The sequence below is a fragment of the Girardinichthys multiradiatus genome, chromosome 12, assembly GCF_021462225.1.
Source record: "Girardinichthys multiradiatus isolate DD_20200921_A chromosome 12, DD_fGirMul_XY1, whole genome shotgun sequence".
NCBI lineage: Eukaryota > Metazoa > Chordata > Actinopteri > Cyprinodontiformes > Goodeidae > Girardinichthys > Girardinichthys multiradiatus.
Genome location: NC_061805.1, coordinates 32,021,498 through 32,040,664, shown reverse-complemented (window position 1 = coordinate 32,040,664; position 19,167 = coordinate 32,021,498). Strand labels below are relative to the sequence as shown.

The window sequence follows — 19,167 nt, the reverse complement described above, 5'->3', positions numbered from 1 at the left end:
AACCGATGCATAGCTTTCTTGTGCTATCCTCCAATTTTTGTCATGACAATATTTGTCATGAAGTTTGTAATGGATCAGTATATGGATAGCAATATATATAGTGTATCCAATACTGAGCCGCAGATTTCTGTTGGAATTATTTTTCTATCTTGAACTCAACTTTTTTTATAGCTCCTCTTTTGTTACTGAAATCTTTTTATCTGTTCATTAACAGGACTGGATATTAACTTCCTACACAGCTTTCATCAAAACAAATATTGTGACCCAGTTTCCTGTGTATGAAACGGTTGATGAGAAAAGTAAACCACGATCTTCATACTTTCCTCTTCTTGGAACTAATGAAGTGTGAATCGTGATGAAGTCAGCTTATTTCTAACCACTGACTTTAGAGTGTCTGATGACTAGTATCAAATCCATCAGGCTTTCAAAGGTTCAAATAGTTGTGCAAAGAAAGTAACTCTTAATTTTTTATTTATTTTAGAGTGGTGGCAATCAAACTAGATATTAGCAAGTTTAGGACAGTAGCTGTTTTCCTGTGAGCATTTCCTGGCATACGAAGGTCAACATATTTGTTACCTTATTTAAATGGCACGTTCTCTTGTCTTTTCCATTTGGAGGAGTGGCTAACACAAGTGGGCCTCTGTGTCAACTCATATTTCTACACCATGGAACGGAAAGTAAAAACAAAATTCTATAAAAAACATCCGTGACACGCTGATCAACTTATAAAAATAAAAAATATATCACCACTTATTGTGGTGCTAAACTTGTCATCAATTCAATTCAGTTTTATTTATATAGCACCAATTCACAACACATGTTGTCTCAAGGCACTTTACAACAGTCAGGTACATACATTCCAATTAATCCTAACCATTGAACAGTGCAGAGTACAGAGTTAGCTTTTTATTCAAATTGGATAAAAAGTTTTTCTATCTAAGGAAACCCAGCAGATTGTATCCAGTCAGTGACTTGCAGCATTCCCTCCTCCTGGAGGAGCATGTAGAGACAGTGGACAGTCACTGGCGTTGACTTTGCAGCAATCCCTCATACTGAGCATGCAGGAAGAAACCTCCAACAGAACCAGGCTCATCTGCCATGACCGACTGGGGGTTTGAGAGAACAGAGCAGAGACACAAAAAGAACAAAGAAGCACTGATCCAGGAGTACTTTCTATGGGAAGGAAAAGTAAATGTTAATGGATGTAGCTCCTTTAGACGTTTCACCTAGAAAGAAAGAACAGATAAACTCTGAGCCAGTTTTCAAGGTTAGAGTCTGAAAGAAAGCACATAGAGTTAGTTACAGTTAAGCTCAGTCATTCGCCATGTCTAGGAGAGAGAAAGGGTTAAACACTTTATGGATATAAACACATCACTGTGTTTATACCCATAAACGGTTTTCAGCAAAACCTAAAATTTACAAGGTTAATTGCACTGTTTATGTTTTACTTTTAGGAATCAAGACTACTTTTGTTTGTTAGAACAACTTTTAACAAGTCGGTTTTTAATTATAGAGCAGTTTTCATACAACATGAGGACAACACAAAATGTTTTACATCAGACAAAAACTGGCAACAGAAATAAAAAACAAAGAAACTGTTGTATGCATAATGAAAAACTTTCATGCTTTGGAAGTTATGTTACTGAGATTATAATTACCGGTGGATACATTTTTAATTTCTGCTGCTTATGTGTAAGTTTCAGTGTTAGATCACTTCCACAAATAGTTGTGAGTCATTTGTGCAGAAAGTAGATGCTTCTTCTGTGCTGTCTGATGCAATAAAAGCTGAAACTAATCAACCAGACGTGCTTTGTAGGTTATAGGTGCTTGAACATCATGCCATACGAGACAAACAACAACCTCTCACACTAATTGGCAAAGGTATACAAAAATAACCTTAAGCAAAATAGACCAAAGTCTATTACTTCGAAACCAGCAAGAGGACAGAGGTTTCACATCTAAACATAAATAACTTCATTAAAAATAAAGGTGATCTAATAACACCCAGTAATTGGAACCTATTTTATAAAATAAATATTTTATATTATAAATTAATGAGCCAGTTCATAAATAAGAACATACATCTACACTCTTTCCAAAAAGGCAAGAAAGGTTGAAAGGAAAAGCTACAGAGTACAAGACCGTAGTGTCTCCTTTCCTCCAAATGCAAAGACTAGGTTCCTGGATGTGTTAAATCCATCACTGGTCACTTTCTATCTATCTTAACAGAATTTTTTTTTTTCTCATGTAAAAGCCTAGCCAAACAGTAAATGCATTGTGTACCATTTTCAGGCTCAACAAGTAAACAGAGGGGGATTACTTAATTATCAGCATCTCTAAATGATCTAGATGTATATAATTATAAACTATTAAAATTGTCATGTTCAAGCTAAATCTAAAAAAAAAACAACAACAAAAACAGTCATAGGTGATATAAAAGGGAGATCAGTGGGCTTTCCTGGAGAGATGGGCCCCTCTCATAGGACTCCAGTTGGACTTCATACAACGTCGGACCGGCCCTGTTTGCGTTAATGGTCCCTATAGTCCAGTTGTTTGCCTGCAGACAGAGCAGAGGGCACACACACACAATCAGTTCGCACTGCGCAGACTCCTGAGGGTGGTTATCATTGGTTGATTCGCTCCTGTAGAAGTTGACCGTAGTCTTCGGTGAGAAGTAAAGTGACGTGGAGAGTTACTCACTTCTAAAACTTTATAAACTGTAGGATTACTTTGTACAAAACTCTATGGTGACCTTAATAAACATATAATTTTATTAAAACATAAGAAACTTGACGTCTAACCAGGAATCGTGGAAACGGCTCGACCAGCTAACCAATTAGCTGGCTAACAGCAGGAAGAGCTCCTGTTTATAGCGTGCAAATTCAGGGTTATGTAAGTGAAGCATCATTTTATCACCTGAGCATAGTCATGGAAGAATAAGTAATGACGTGAGCGACGAGTGTTGGCATTTACTCCACAAGAACCCGCTCCAGCACCGGCCAGCTTGGTTGTATTGAAACAGGGAAACATCAGAGACTGCTGCCAGGATGAGCTCTCTGCTCCGAGGTGAGGAAATGTGTCTGGCCCAGCTGTTTCTGCAGTCCGGGTCAGCTTACGACTGCATCAGTGAACTGGGAGAACTGGGACTGGTGGAGTTCAGAGACGTAAGTTTTATTATTTAAGTCTCATCTTAACCTCTTAAACCCTAGGCCTCTTTTTTTTTTGTTGAGTAATCTACTCAAACATGACATACCTACCTGAACTGAACGTATTTCAGAAACCACAAGGCGTATTTGATTTGTTTTGGTACCAAAATAAAGGGAAAACTCCTGAGAATACTCCACAGGTCTAAAAATCAACACTTGTGTTCCAGAGTGAGAGTAAATGTATATAGAAAACAGCAGTATATGAAAAAAATATATAATTTCGCCTCACTTCTTGTGAAAATCCCTTTGAAAGTATGAAGCTGCAATCCAAAACATCTTACAAACCAAAGCACAGGATCTGACCATCGGCCCTGCTGAAAGAAAGTGAAGCGTATATATTTAGAGAGGTATTAGTTCATAAAAGTCCAGACGAAACCATTTGAAATTTCAGTTGTTTTTTTTTCTTCCCCCGCTTATATCTCACCATGGGTAGGCTTTTCATCTCATAACAATTGTGTTTGGGGGTTCTTTTAGAAAATACACCAAATATACAGTATATGTACCCATTCAAAAAGGAAAAAAATCACACAGAGGAAACAATATTTGACTCCAAATGTAACAGAGTTATTAACAATGAAATTCAGAATAGTATTAGAAAAGAGTGCAAAATGCAAACAGCAATTCACACTTATCTGTCAGAAAATGTTATGAACACACGGAGAAACTGATGAAGGCCTGGATGTTGCTGTGCAGGAGGTGCTGATGAAGGTGGCCCAGGATGCCCGTCTAGATGATGGTGGTTGATCATCCTCATCATAATCGTTACAGTCAATGTAAAATGACAATAATAGAAGAGATATAAAATAATATAAAAGGCTGATATGAACAGAAAAAAAACGGATACCTCGGTAAACAGCTGTGCACTAGGAAACTATTCATTAACTATAGGAATTTGTCTAATTGCAGTAACATCTCACAAGGATTTATTGTGAGATGCTGAGATAGCTTGTGGTGGAAGTGGTCCACATAAAATGAAAAGTTTCAAATGAATATTTGACTTGATTCCTGGAACTGCATAAAGACAATTAACACGTTTATGACACAATGCTTCACTCTGAAAATCGATAGAGCTGGTTGCTCTCAGATGCATCTTAAAAGAGCGCTACTTAAATATAATTTGCATGCATTTGAGGAACATGAGGTCTGTTGTCAAATTTGATTACATTACGATAAAGAATCTTGTCTCTCTGTACTCTCAGCAAGACAATCGAATCAGACTTAAACACAAACTTAAACTAAATAGCTACACAAGTTTGAGACAGAGCAGTTATCACAAAGAACCTCTGCTACATGGAAACTGGACTATCCATGAATGTTGTGCTGATTTTAAATCAGTGAATTGCAAAGTTAGTCATGAACTAGCCTGTTTGGAGTCCCATGAGAAATCAGACTAAATAAGAAAAAAGCTAAACGTAAAAGGTAATTATTAGGTTAAATACAGGAGATTTTGTTTTTTTATCCACCTTATTATCAAATGTATTAAACCTGGAAACCTCTTCTTTTGGTTTTAAATAATATCATTCAAATGCATGTACTTTGACGCATGTGTGTATTAAACATTTGCTTTGCATAAATGGAAATAATTTTGTAATTCTCTTCCTTTCTGTGGTATTCAAAGCTACTACTCCTCATATAGAACCTGCTGCGCATTTTTCTTTTATGTTTTCTAACCCATAGAATAAAAATTTGCTTAATGGTCAAAGCTGGACTCAGCAGCTCAGACTTCCCTTTAAAATCAGTATCGGTCAGGGAAAGCCTGATCAGCGCATCTCTAGTAAAAAACACATTTTTGTTATACTTGTTATGACGTATAAAAACAGTTTCCATAGATGGACCAAAACAACGAATTAGCTGTTGATGCTGCTTGTCTTGTTATATTGTATTGACTGATTGTGCTCTCAACCCATCATCGGGGGCTTTTCCTCTGTCATGTTGTGGATCAACAGCTGAACAGTTTGATTTTTGTAAAGCTGTTATGAATCAGTTCATGCATTTGCTTCCTTGCAGTGTGGTTAGGGCTACTCTTCAGAGATCAGTATCTTCTTCCACTGTCATAACAGTTAGACGGAATAAAAGCTGTCCCTTGTTGTTGGCACGACTAAATGGCCTTTCTCACACCTGTTTCAGCTCAATCCTAATGTGAACGCGTTCCAGCGAAAACACGTCAACGAGATCAAAAAATGTGAAGAGATGGAGAGGATCCTCGGTAAGGTTAAAATCTGTATTTCAGTTTGTTGTAGTCAGGAGTACGGCTTTCTATTGGGTGTTATTTGGTCAGATAGAGGTGCACTGACAATCAACTTTTGACTTGAATCAGATGATTTTCACCCTGAGAATCCAGTTAAAAACTCAAAAATGTGAAAATGAGCCGTCTGTGACAGGACATCAGTTTGTTCCTGCCTTGTAGGCAACTTTAGGTCAATTGATGCAGAGCAAATAACAGAAAGGATGAACGTATTGCTTGATTCGGAAATTTCCGCAGCCTTTTACAAATCTCAAGTTAAAAGTAGGGGTCTAGATTCTGTGGGGAAAATACTCGGAGACGACAGTTTACTGTTTGTAAGGCTTATCAAGCTAATTCATGCTAGTCAGAAATGACCCGTGAATGTTTTAGAAATTGAATGGTTTCCTCTCACCAGCAGCAAGATAAAGCAAAGACAAATGCTTAAAGCAACAGTGAACTTCCTCTCAAAAGACTAAACCCAACCTTTGGTCATGAGAAACATCAGGTGGTTGTAGATTCAGTTGAATGCACTGCTGCCTTTGGTTAAGTAAATGCTGTATTATTAGATTAGGAAAAAAATAACACTGTCAGTCTTGGGTTCCATGCTGTTCCACATTATTCAAAGGATAGTCACTTTATCTGGAAGCCTGGGAAAAATGCCCTACAATAATATTGCTTGTTGTTTTTAACAGGTTATCTTTTGAGGGAAATCAAGAAAGCAGTTATTTCACTGCCAGAAAGAGATCTGAATCCTGTGGCTCCTTCACCTAAGCATATGATGACTATAATGGTAATGTATCTTATTATTAGGACTATTAGAGCTGTATTCTTATGTTTATTACACATGCATACACGTTTATTTACAGGAGCAGCTGCAGAGACTTGAGGTTGAACTAGGTGAGGTGACCAGAAACAAGGAAAAGCTGCAGAAGAATTTGCTGGAACTTACAGAGTACACACACATGCTTCGCATCACCCGCAACTTTGTACAGAGAACTGCTGAGGTAGATATGATTTATGAGTCAGATAAAGTCACATACTCCGGTTTTAGTTTGAGACAACTTGAATTCGGTGTTTCTGTCTTAACTTTGACGCATCTCGTCTTGTCTATTAGGGAGAACCGCTACAAGTCCAGTATGAGGAGTTTCCATTTCTAGAAAAAGACACAAGGATGGACTACAGCAGTATGCAGAGGCTAGGAGCCAAACTGGGGTATGTGCTGCAAGGATTCTATTAATATTACCGAAGATGAAAGTAGTTTTAGGGTTCCTAATGTTTTCAGAGCCTTTAGAGTTTTTTCCAAAGTGTTGGTATATTTAATAATAATTACATTTTCAGATTTTACTCACTAAAATGTTGTGCCAACATAGTCATACAGTTTGAACTCAAAGTGATGCAAATTGTGAAGTGTGAGAAAAAATATAACAAGAACATTACTCAGAGGAGCAGCCAAGGCACCCATAGTAACTATGGAGGAGCTGCAGAGATCATAGCTCAGGTGGGAAACTCTGTAGACAGGATTAGAATATTAGTTGTGCACTTTACAAATCCGGTCTTTATAGAAGAGCAGCAAGAAGAAAGTCATTTATGTCAGAAAGTCATTAAAAGTTTGCCATTGAGCATGTAGGGAAAACGGCAAACGTATAGAAGAAGATGCTCTGGTCAGACGAGACCCAAGGGAAACTTTTTGATGTACAGTGTGTTCAAAATGTGTGGAGAAAAACCAGCCCAGGACATCACTCTGAACAAACATTAGGTTCAGGTTTGTTTGTTCAGTGATATCAATCTGAGGTCTTCATGAATCATTTTACCTACCTTTCCAACACAGGAAGTATCACAGCCACATAAGGCAATTTGTTAATGTTCAGGAGATCACACAGAGTCTGACAACTTAAAATGTAATTATTTACAAAAAATGAGCAGAATAGCTTATAATTAATAGAATTGACAACAATCATTCACGCATCTTGCCGGGAGTTTAATCTCTGTGATTCACGTTTACTTTCTTTTTTTTTGTATTTTTAAGATCAGAAAATTAGAAATGACATCAGCTATGTTCAATTGGGTTTTTTCTGCGCTTTTTAACTTTTATTGGAAATAATAAAACATTTGGGTGGCCAAGCATCTTGAAGGCTGTTTGTGAACATTTTAATTCCTCTCTTGCAGTTTCATTTCAGGGCTGATTCAAAGAACAAAGATCGAAGCCTTTGAGCGAATGCTTTGGAGAGTGTGCAAAGGTTACACCATCCTGAGCTGTGCAGAGGTCGAAGAGTACCTGGAAAATCCCGACACAGTAGGTTCCTGATAGCTTAGAGAGAGACCATGAAGTTTATCAACCTTTGCTGTCATGTTACATTATCTCCTAATGACAGTACAGGGCAAAGACAGCAAAGCAGTTTGAAATAAAAAGTGCAGGATGTGTGTATGAGGACATGAGGAGCAGAAGACTTTAGCAAAACAAGCAAAGCACAAATACTAACTTCAGGATACCACCCCACAATGTCTCATGGTGGTGGCAACATCATTCTGAGGGGGTGCTAATGTTTAGCAAGGACTGGAAAGTTGGTGGAAGGGTGAATGGAGTTAAAATACGGGAAGAAACCCTGTTAGAGGCTGCAAGACACTTGAGACTTGGGGTGGAGGTTTACCTTCCAGCAGGACAACGGCCCTAAACATATAACCAGAGCTAGAATGGAATGCTTTGACCTAGTCAAAGTCCAGACCAATCAAATTGAGAATCTGTGGCAAGACTTGAAAATTTCCATTCATACACGCTCTCTTAACTCATCTTGAGCTATGTTGCTAGGGATGGGCAACATCAATCAAATATCAATACGTAAAGCTGAAAGAGTCATGCCTGCCACAGTCTTAGGATTTCTAAATAAAATACATTTTAATCAGTACACCTAAAAGTGGTTCTTTTGCAGTTTGTGAAAGAAACAGTGTTCCCAAAACCGTCTAATAAAAAAAAAAAGGAGGGAAAAGGCTCATTTTAAATTCTAATGCAAATCTTGTGCTTTCCTGGTGGCTGCCAACAAAGATCCTTATGATCTAGTCCACAGACAGCAGTAATCAGATTATCTCTGCTTGACCAGATGCCAGGCATCCAGGACTATGACAAATCACTAATGCCATAACAGACATGCTTTCACTACTAGAAAGTCAGACCAATTTTACAGGCAGAGTTATTAGATTCTCCTAATTGAAGCCAATAAAGACAGGCATGTTGTTTTGAAAAGATACAAATAGATTTTACTATTCAAGACTCCTGTCAAACACTTCCGTATTTCCTCGCTGCAGGGTGAGCCCACTAAAAGTGTAGTGTTCCTCATCTCTTACTGGGGGGACCAAATTGGCCAGAAAGTGAAGAAGATCTGCGACTGGTAATTATGGCGCACAACACCCGGCTGTCAGACATTTGCTACCATATTATGTTATTTCCTTTCTGAGATTCTTGTGGGTAAAATACGTTTCCCCCATACAGCTACCACTGTCACTTGTATCCATATCCCTGCAGCAACGATGAGAGGAACGATGTTGTGGAAGGCCTGAGAACTCGCATTCAGGATCTCCACACAGTATGTTGTCTATCTAAATATGAAGGTTTTTACTTGTTCCTCCCTGCTGTAAAACTAAATAAAGAGATAGAATATAATAGAAATGTCCTTTATTGACCCACGGTGTGGGACATTCAGGTAAAATAATCCCCTGATTATTTTAAGACCTGAACCCTTCAGATTGAGCTTCCTGTTTTTCTTGTTTTCTCTGAACATTTTATGTTGTTAGAGGTGGCTTTTAAACCTCCTTTTCTGTATGAAGAACCACATTAATTGGCTGATGTTCTAAACGATCAACCCAGTTGTTCTTGTGTCAGCCTGAAGCAGTACGTGCTTACCCTGCGTTGGTTTTCATTGTCACACATCGTGATGGTTTGAACAGGATTTGACGGAGAAACTGAGCTGACCTCCTGAAGCACATGGTCAGCAGAACGCCTCAGCTGAATGTAGTCACATCCTCTTTTACGTTCCACATTGTTACCTCACATGTTTTACACAAAAATCTGCAAACGCTCTTGCTTAGGATGCCATGCACATATTTTATTTTCCAACTGCTTGATTTTTAAACCACAGAAATGATCAAATGTCACGTTTTTGCATTAATCCTTTAAGAGGTGCATCTTTTTTCCTGTTCAAGGTACTTCACAGGACGGAGGACTACCTGAGACAGGTCCTGATCAAGGCTTCAGAATCCGTCTACACTTGGGTTGTCCAGGTCAAGAAAATGAAGGCCATATACTATATTCTGAACCTCTGTAGTTTCGATGTGACTAATAAGTGCCTGATTGCTGAGGTGTGGTGTCCCGTTAATGACATTCCCAAACTGCGGAGAGCCCTGGAAGACGGATCGGTGAGAAAAACTTTAAACTCTGTTTTCAAAGCAGGAGTTTAAGTACAGCAGCTTTTTGGTATAATTTAAACGGCTGCTGGATAAGGGATTGCGATTGTTTTGCCCAAAAACATATTTTTTAGCCAGAAAGAAGTCATCATGCCTGCTGTTTTTAGGTTTATGGGCACAGCCTATATTATACATTAAAGAAATACAAACAGAATAGCTCTTTTACTATGTTTCATCTATTATGTGCCACAGTTGACTGACTGAATCATTAAGGACTTTTGATTTAAGTTGAAGTTATCCTGATCTAATTTTTACCAGCACCTAATATCACCGTATTGTCTAAATCTTTCAGAGAAAAAGCGGAGCAACCGTTCCCTCTTTTGTCAATCGTATTCCTACCACTGATACCCCCCCGACGATGATAAGGACCAACAAATTTACCTCCGGCTTCCAAAACATCGTGGATGCCTATGGAGTGGGCTCCTACAGGGAGGTCAACCCCGGTGAGTTGGATTTAATCTGTCAGGAATCTATTTTCAAAGTGCATGTTTGTGTTTTTAATGTCACGTAATATTTCAAGGTTTGAATATCTAAAGCATACCCTTTTATAAAAGGTTTTAATGAATAATTTCCCCCATTTGTTTTCCTATCTGGCCGATCATTTTCAGCTCCCTTTACAATCATAACCTTCCCATTCTTATTTGCTGTGATGTTCGGGGACCTGGGTCACGGAGTCATTATGTCTCTGTTTGCTTTCTGGATGGTGCGGTACGAGAACAACCGCAAACTAAAAAACACCAGGAATGAGGTGAGTAATATCCCTATTAAACGAGCGAGCAGGGATCATGTGGTGTGTCTGACACGTAACTGTGTGTGTTTGATGGGGAACTGCAGATCTGGAACACGTTCTTTGAAGGGCGTTACATCATTCTGATGATGGGCCTGTTCTCCATCTACACCGGCCTGATTTACAATGAATGTTTCTCAAAGTCGCTGAATATGTTTGGCTCTGGATGGAGCGTTAACGCAATGTTTAAAGCGGGAGTGTGGTCGTGAGTATTCAACAGCCAGACGTCAGTGTGGATATAAGGGTCTTTGTGGATTTGTTAGAGAATAATAAACATGTAAAACAGCACACTTATGATTTTATTTGTGACTTATAGGAATGACGTCCTTCAGGGTAATCGTTTTCTGACTCTGGATCCAAATGTTACAGGAGTCTTTAAAGGACCATACCCTTTTGGAATTGACCCAGTGAGTAAACTATTTATTTATGGTTTTAACTTTTTCTTCACCCAAAGAAAAATTGTTTTGTGCTTCTGTAAGTCAAAGTAAAACTTGTTTAATGGTTGACAGTTAAAGCATAATTGATCTAAGAGAAATGTAATAATAATAAACAACACAGTTAAGAAATATTCAATCAAATTTAAACCACAACCTTCAATGCATATATTGGGGGGAAATTTACAAATATAAATTTTAAATGTGGTTTACAGTCGCCAAATATAAACACAACAATCTGTTCCTTATGCTGTTAGAAAAAATATAATATAACTGAATTAAGAATTTTTCGTTTTTTGTTGAGATCTGGAACCTGGCATCCAATCGTCTTACATTCCTCAACTCTTATAAGATGAAAATGTCAGTGATATTGGGCATCATACACATGTGCTTCGGCATCATCCTCAGCACTTACAATCACCGGTAAGTCATTTCTTGCAGGTTTTAGTTGTTCATTTCAAACTTTGAAAAGCCAGTCACAAGCAATTGTACTGTTTTAACCAGTTTTTCTTCTTATTTTCCAAAAAAAACCCAGATACTTTAGGAAGAAGTACAACCTGTATTTGGTATTTCTGCCTGAACTCCTGTTCCTGTTGTGTCTCTTTGGCTACTTGGTTTTCATGATATTCTACAAGTGGCTAGTCTTTACTGCAAAGGACTCTAGACGGGCCCCCAGCATTCTCATTCACTTCATTAACATGTTCATCATGCAGGGGGAAGCTCTGAAGCCCCTCTACCCAGGACAGGTAACATTCTCCATATTTATTTCCCACCAAACTGGTCCAATCCAGTGCTGAATAGGTTACACTGGTGATAAAACATCAAAACTTACTGAGAGTTGTTTTTTTTTTTTTCTTCCAGACTGGCCTGCAGGTACTCCTGGTGGTTATTGCTGTTCTTTCAGTGCCTGTTTTACTGCTGGGGAAACCGGTCTACCTCTACTGGCTTCAGAACGGAGGCCAAAACCGTCTAGGAATGTACAGGGTGAGCATTGAAAACATGTCGGAACATCATTATGTTCCTAAGTACAAAAAATATAGGTGCAGCTTCTTGCTTTTATTCTTAAAGATAAAAATCAAAATCTATCAAACAAAGGAGTTCAAACTAGCAGGGTTAATTTCATTTAGATTATATTTTAAAAGATTAATGCAACTCTTTTATAGCACTTCTTATTTTTTCTCTCAACTTGGAACCTGCGTCATACTTATATGTATATTTGATTTCAAATGGGCTGATATGGCTTTCATATAAAGCTGAGCAAGGTATAATTTTAAATCTAAAACTATGTTAAGCTCATTTCTGTATCATCAGGGATATGAGCGTGTGCGGCGAAACAGTGATGAAGAGCTCTACCTTCTGAGGTCTGAAGAAATGGAGGAGGGCAGCAGTCACAGTGATCTCTCCAGTAGTGGAGAGCGCCTCTCAGAGGAGGTCAGAACAGGATAAAACTTGATATATAGAAAAAAGCTTTCAAGATTACAAGTCATTATCCATCTTTTTGTTTTAAATTGTAATTGTTTTTTGGTTGCAGTTTAATTTTGCAGATGAGTTTCTTCATCAGGCCATCCACACAATAGAGTATTGTCTGGGTTGCATCTCAAACACAGCCTCCTACCTGAGACTCTGGGCTCTCAGTCTGGCGCACGCCCGTAAGTATAATGGTTTACTGTCAGCACTATGCTATGTGTGGTGGGAATGTGTCACTGCACACCTAGCTGGACATGCCATCCATACCATACCAATTTTATTTATAAAGCACTTTAAACACCCACAGAACCAAAGTGCTATACAGAATCATAAAATGCAAATGATCAATCATAAAACAATAAACAAAGTGGTATATAAAAGTAGTAATAAAATGATGAATTAAAACACGCTAAGACGAAATCTACATCTCAGATTGTTTCAAAAGCAAAGGAAAAGAAATGGGTCTTAAGAAGGGATTTAAAATCAGAAAGTGATGAGGCCTGTCTAATGCCCAAGGGAAGGTCATTCCACAGCTTGGGAGCTGCTACAGAAAAAGCATGGTCACCTCTGAGCTTGCGCCTTGTCTTTGGCACCTTCAGTAACAACTGGTCAGCTGATCTATGGGAACGGGAGGGCAGCTCGGACAGAAAGGGCAGGGCAAGGCCATTAGATTTTACAATGAATCCTAAAATGTACTGGCAGCCAGTGTAAAGAGGCTAAAATAGGGGAAATATGATCACATTTTCTTGTACCTGTTAAGAGATGTGCAGCAGCGTTCTGTACCCTCTGAAGCTGGGAAATGTACGAATCGCTGACACCCTTATAGAGTACATTACAGTAATCTAACCGAGTGGTTACAAAGGCATGGATTACTGTTTCAAAATGCTGATTAGAAAAGATAGGTTTTACTTTCGCTAGCTGGCTCAAGTGGAAAAAGCTGGATTTTTGAACAGCTCTAATGTGGGTTTCCCACTTAGGTCCAGCATCCATTTTAACCCCTAAATTTGTAATAATAGGCCTGACATACTGGGCCAAGGAGCCAACATCAGTCAGGGAGTCTTCACTGGAACTACCGAGAAACACCACCTCTGCATTTTCTTCATTAAGTTTCAAGACGTTTAGGGCCATCCAGGCTTTCAAGTTTTCCAAGCATAAAACAGACCGAAGAGAGGTGGAGTCAGTTTTCTTTAGCGAGACATAAATCTGCATCATCCGCAATGAAAAGAAATCCCATATTTCTTAAAAATAGACCCAAGAGGGAGGAGGAACAACATGAAGAGGAGAGGGCCCAAAAACTGAGCCCTGCGGGACACCACAGAATAGTGGAGCAGAGGAGGACCTGTGGCCATCAAGGCAGACACAGAAAGTACGCATGGCCAAATAAGATTTCCCTCCTGTGAAACACGGTGGTGGCAACATCATGCTGTGGGCTCCTTTTTGGCAAGTACAGGAATATGGTGCTTCTACAAAGTATTGACCCGGGGAGGTTGAATGAAAATGCTAATGTTGTAAAAAAATTGAAACCTCTCTATCCTTTTCCCACCATTATACAATTGTGGAATTCTTAGTTTTGGACTAACACTTGAATCCTATTAAAACATATTGAAGTTATAGGTATGATCAGCAGCAGCAGGGCACTGTAGTTCATGGCTTCTCTTTTCCTGTACAATTACACAATAGATTCAAAGTGGGTTTACAGAGACAGAAATATTCCAAGCTGTGATTCAAGTCTCTTCACGTTTTATTCAGCAGCAAAGTGACAGGGAAATGGAAGCTGACAGATACACCCACTACAAGTAAGCAATAAAAATAATACAATTGTAACAAATTACCAGGTAAGGAAGACTTTGCAGTTATAAATAATTAGCAGGTGATCCTCATAATGTATAATTGTTAGGATTATGTAAAGCTGTACTATTTGCAGCTTTCTAACTTTGCGCAAAAACAGGGTTTTTACAAGAATATAGAAACTTGTAGAAAGAACAGCAGGTATTGAAACGTTTCATTTGGTTTGATTGGAGCAGCCATCTTTGACACCATAAGTGAAATTAAATGAATTTTTGAAAAGCATAATTTTATGTTTGAACATAGTATGCTCACTTGGGGAGATGCACAGGTTTTAGGGAAGGAATAATTCCCAAACAGCAATGCTGTGCTGCTCACCACCGAGAAGTGCAGCAGTGAAAAATGAACACCAAGGAGTTTAGATCAGTGACATTCATGAAAGTTTCTAGGCTTTATTAATATTATTTTCCATTTCCTCAAAATGAAAGTACACTGATTAATATTCTTTCCTCCGCACCTTTTCTTTATGTCACAGAGCTGTCAGAGGTGCTTTGGTTCATGGTGATGAGAGTAGTACTTCGAATGGACACGGCTCTCGGTGTTATATTCCTGGTTCCTGTGTTTGGTCTGTTTGCTGTTCTCACTGTGTCCATCCTTCTCGTCATGGAAGGACTATCTGCCTTCCTTCATGCCCTTCGGCTACACTGGTAAGCGCTTCTGTCATCCTAAGGATCACAGTTATTTGAATTATTGCAGTGTTTTTATATCTCTGACAGCTGTTTGCTTCCTTTTGTAGGGTTGAGTTTCAGAATAAATTCTACAGCGGGACTGGAGTCAAGTTCTGTCCTTTTTCCTTCTTTCTGCTGCCTTCCAGCTTTGAACATGATGGATTACTTTGAAGGGACCAATAATACCAAGAGATTGTGGAGCAATAGCTCTTAAAGACATAATACAGAGATGTCAAACAGTTATTTTCATATTTATATTTTCTTTGTTTTCAATTTACATGAAGAAATTACCACACTGGCCTCTCAGTTGTATTTTGGAAAAAAAAACAAAAAAAAACACTGGTGAACAGAGTGTGGATTGATGCAGATTCATGGAAAAAAGAAGGTTTTGCTCCATGATCAAGATCACGGTATTACTAGCAAAGGTTTATGTGATTAAATTAAAAAATTGCAAAATGATGAAATACACACATCATTTTGATTTGACACAAAACAAATCCTAAAATGTGAAAAGGCAATGTCTTGTAAACTTTATTGCGGGTTTCTCAATAAAAATTAAACAACATTTAGTTTTTTGCTCACATATAATTTTTATCCATAGTTTGTTTTGCCCATTATTTTGTACTGCATATCATCGTTTACTGCATATTTTCCTAACTTGTGTTGACCCTTTTCTTTAAGCTTCAGCTTATCTGATCTGGTTTCAGTCAGCCGGGTTAGTTGAGCTAACTTTATGGGTCTGCTTCAGCGTTTGGGTGACTTTGAGTGTGTATTTTCTTTCCTGGAGTGGAAACCAATGACATTAAATCAACAGCCACAGGCAGATAGTGGCATCTTTTCTTTTTCGATTATTGGGAGTTCTGGGTTCTGCAAAACTGTCCACTAATGCTGAAACTTCCCCCAAGCAGGTAAATGTAGCAGATTGCCACTATGAACCCAACAAGGCAACGGAAAGTGACCACCATCGAATTGGATTTGTTTCCTAAGGCCTGCTGGCAGCTTTTTTTTTTTTCAAATTTGAAATCCACTTGTCTCATGTTAAAATTATGATATTTGTATTGTATTTGGGATCTGATTTACCCTTACGAACCCTACACTAATGAAAGACCCCCCCATGAGACTAGTGTCCATTACCTTTCTTTGACAAGTAGAGTTCTGCCAAACACAGGGGCTTATTTTTTCCTCCACAGACTTTTTACTCTGTTTAGAAGATGGCATATATTGACATCAGAGCAGAGTCCATCATGCTCCTCCCTGAACAAAATGGTGAATTTGCTCCATCTAAGGGGCATCTCTGTGACGCATTACTTTAAATTTGGCTGACAGTTTTACAAAGGTACAACCCCATGCCAGCTCGTACTTTGTGAGCACCTTCATTTTATAATCCTGCCACAGTGGGAGATTTAAAGGTTTCTTTGGGCGAAATTAAATTTGATGGTGCATTTGCAGAATTAGTTTTTTAAAATTTTTTATTGTATTTTCAAACAAAATGGCAGATGAAGATGGGTGGGCTTATGTGTGTGCATCCTCAATGTTGCTTTTGCACTAGTCGATAACGGTCAGTCTCGTTTTCCGTGAATAGATAAATTAAATTAATCTGTTGACTTCAGCTTTGTTGGTTTAAAAATCTTACATCTGTATTCAGCACATTGGAGATTTGAATCAGGTTTTTTGAGTTTGCTTGTAGTACTAAATGAAAACAATTTAAGGATTTTTCTTTAATCAGTTCTGGATGAAAGAATGTCTGCATTTTCTGTTGTTGACGTGATTTACATAACGCTAAAACTGCATATTTCTGCCATACTTGTTTTTTTTTAAATTATTTGTACCAAAAACATTTTAACAGACGACACTCATGTTATTTTAGCTCCTGTTTCACACTCAGCAGAGATTGCCTGCTTGTGTCTCTGTTTTTGTTCTGTCCCTTTCTGTTTTTTGGTTGTTGTTTTTTTTTTATACCTGACAAGCTGAATGTCAAAGCACAAGAAACCAGGTATTAACAGTCCATGAAAAAGGCTTTCTTATCTTTTAGTCATTTTAGCTAAGCTAAGTCATTTGTTGAGAAAATGGGTATGGTCTTTTCTCTCATGCAGGTCTTATTTGACCATTCTTTTAATAAATCTTTTTTCCCCATTGATAAACACTCCACGTTGTATCTCTTTTGAAGAGAGCTTGCGTTAATAAATTTATTACATTTTCAGGATATGATTGTGTTTCATGTTCTTAACACCTGCTTACATCAGATTCTCACCCAAGCAACTGAATGTTAGAGAGGAAATCGAGAATCATCGGACCAAAGTTTGTTCTGTCTGTTATTGTTCAATTTTGGTGACCCTGTGTGAGTTGTAGCCTGATTATGTAAGACGTATTTATAATCATATTGGATCTTAATTATATTTAAGTTTAGACTTTTACGAGGCAAGTCTAAAATCATTATTTTACATTATTTGAGCTATTTACACATGGCCTTAATGGTGTGCATTAGATCGCTGTCCTCCTGCACATGTTTTAGCTTGAAGTTCTGCTGGATTTTCTGATGGAGAATAGAATTTATGCTTCTATCGATTATGCCAAATCACGCAGGTCCTGCAGCAGCAAGCCAGACCCAAACCATCACACTACCACCACTAGTTTTCACTATTAGCAGGTTTTATGCAGGGTATAACGGGATGCACACCTTCCAAATACCTTCACTTTTGAATCGTCCAACCACACAATGTTTTCTAAGTCTTGGGAATCATCCAGGTGTTTTTGGTCTGCTGTAATGCTGGTCTTGGAACTCTCATGGATGCAGTTGGTGCCCAGTGGCTTTCTTATTGTTGAATTATGAATTCAAATCCTTAAAAATGACTTTGTTGCTCTTTCCACACTAGTAGAAGCCACTGACTTTTTTTCTCATCTATTCTTAAACTTTTTTTTATACCGCCACATGATGTGTTGCTTTTCTTTCCTCAAATAGAATTTGAAATGAGGTTAATCTCAGTAATTCAAGTTTTAACATGGTGGGCAATTATATTCTCACATTGGGCCAGGCTGCTTTCACAGATGTTTTCCCTTAATAAATTAAACAGTAATTTGAAATTAATATGAGTAATGATGCATTTTATATGGGTAGCAGTGTCATTGTTTATTAGGATAAAGAGTGTTCCAATTAAGGCACTTTAGTCACTTTCTACAGGTCCTTCTCAAAATATTAGCATATTGTGATAAAGTTCATTATTTTCCATAATGTAATGATGAAACTTTAACATTCATATATTTTAGATTCATTGCACACTAACTGAAATATTTCAAGTCTTTTATTGTCTTAATACGGATGATTGTGGCATACAGCTCATGAAAACCCAAAATTCCTATCTCACAAAATTAGCATATTTCATCCGACCAATAAAAGAAAAGTGTTTTTAATACAAAAAACGTCAACCTTCAAATAATCATGTACAGTTATGCACTCAATACTTGGTCGGGAATCCTTTGGCAGAAATGACTGCTTCAATGCGGCGTGGCATGGAGGCAATCAGCCTGTGGCACTGCTGAGGTCTTATGGAGGCCCAGGATGCTTCGATAGCGGCCTTTAGCTCATCCAGAGTGTTGGGTCTTGAGTCTCTCAACGTTCTCTTCACAATATCCCACAGATTATCTATGGGGTTCAGGTCAGGAGAGTTGGCAGGCCAATTGAGCACAGTGATACCATGGTCAGTAAACCATTTACCAGTGGTTTTGGCACTGTGAGCAGGTGCCAGGTCGTGCTGAAAAATGAAATCTTCATCTCCATAAAGCTTTTCAGCAGATGGAAGCATGAAGTGCTCCAAAATCTCCTGATAGCTAGCTGCATTGACCCTGCCCTTGATAAAACACAGTGGACCAACACCAGCAGCTGACACGGCACCCCAGACCATCACTGACTGTGGGTACTTGACACTGGACTTCTGGCATTTTGGCATTTCCTTCTCCCCAGTCTTCCTCCAGACTCTGGCACCTTGATTTCCGAATGACATGCAGAATTTGCTTTCATCCGAAAAAAGTACTTTGGACCACTGAGCAACAGTCCAGTGCTGCTTCTCTGTAGCCCAGGTCTGGG

The 19,167-nt window shown here is 38.4% G+C and overlaps 1 protein-coding gene and 1 long non-coding RNA gene across 2 annotated transcripts; one reads left to right on the top strand and one right to left on the bottom strand.

The window, feature by feature from the left end:
- Positions 1-1,472: 1,472 nt before the first annotated feature.
- Positions 1,473-3,047, bottom strand: LOC124878181. Its single transcript, XR_007040676.1, has 2 exons — positions 2,917-3,047; positions 1,473-2,557 (listed from the first exon to the last, which is right to left on the bottom strand). It is a non-coding gene; the product is annotated as an uncharacterized LOC124878181 (long non-coding RNA).
- atp6v0a2b (ATPase H+ transporting V0 subunit a2b) lies at positions 2,626-17,289 on the top strand. Its single transcript, XM_047382009.1, has 20 exons — positions 2,626-3,164; positions 5,334-5,412; positions 6,123-6,220; positions 6,297-6,434; positions 6,545-6,642; positions 7,597-7,723; positions 8,731-8,813; positions 8,915-9,008; positions 9,625-9,837; positions 10,178-10,328; positions 10,494-10,633; positions 10,720-10,877; positions 10,989-11,079; positions 11,411-11,529; positions 11,642-11,852; positions 11,968-12,090; positions 12,418-12,537; positions 12,638-12,755; positions 14,894-15,065; positions 15,155-17,289. Exons 1-20 carry the CDS (start codon positions 3,048-3,050, stop codon positions 15,255-15,257), a joined length of 2,553 nt encoding a protein of 850 aa, XP_047237965.1. The 5' UTR covers positions 2,626-3,047; the 3' UTR covers positions 15,258-17,289.
- The last annotated feature ends 1,878 nt before the right edge of the window (positions 17,290-19,167 follow it).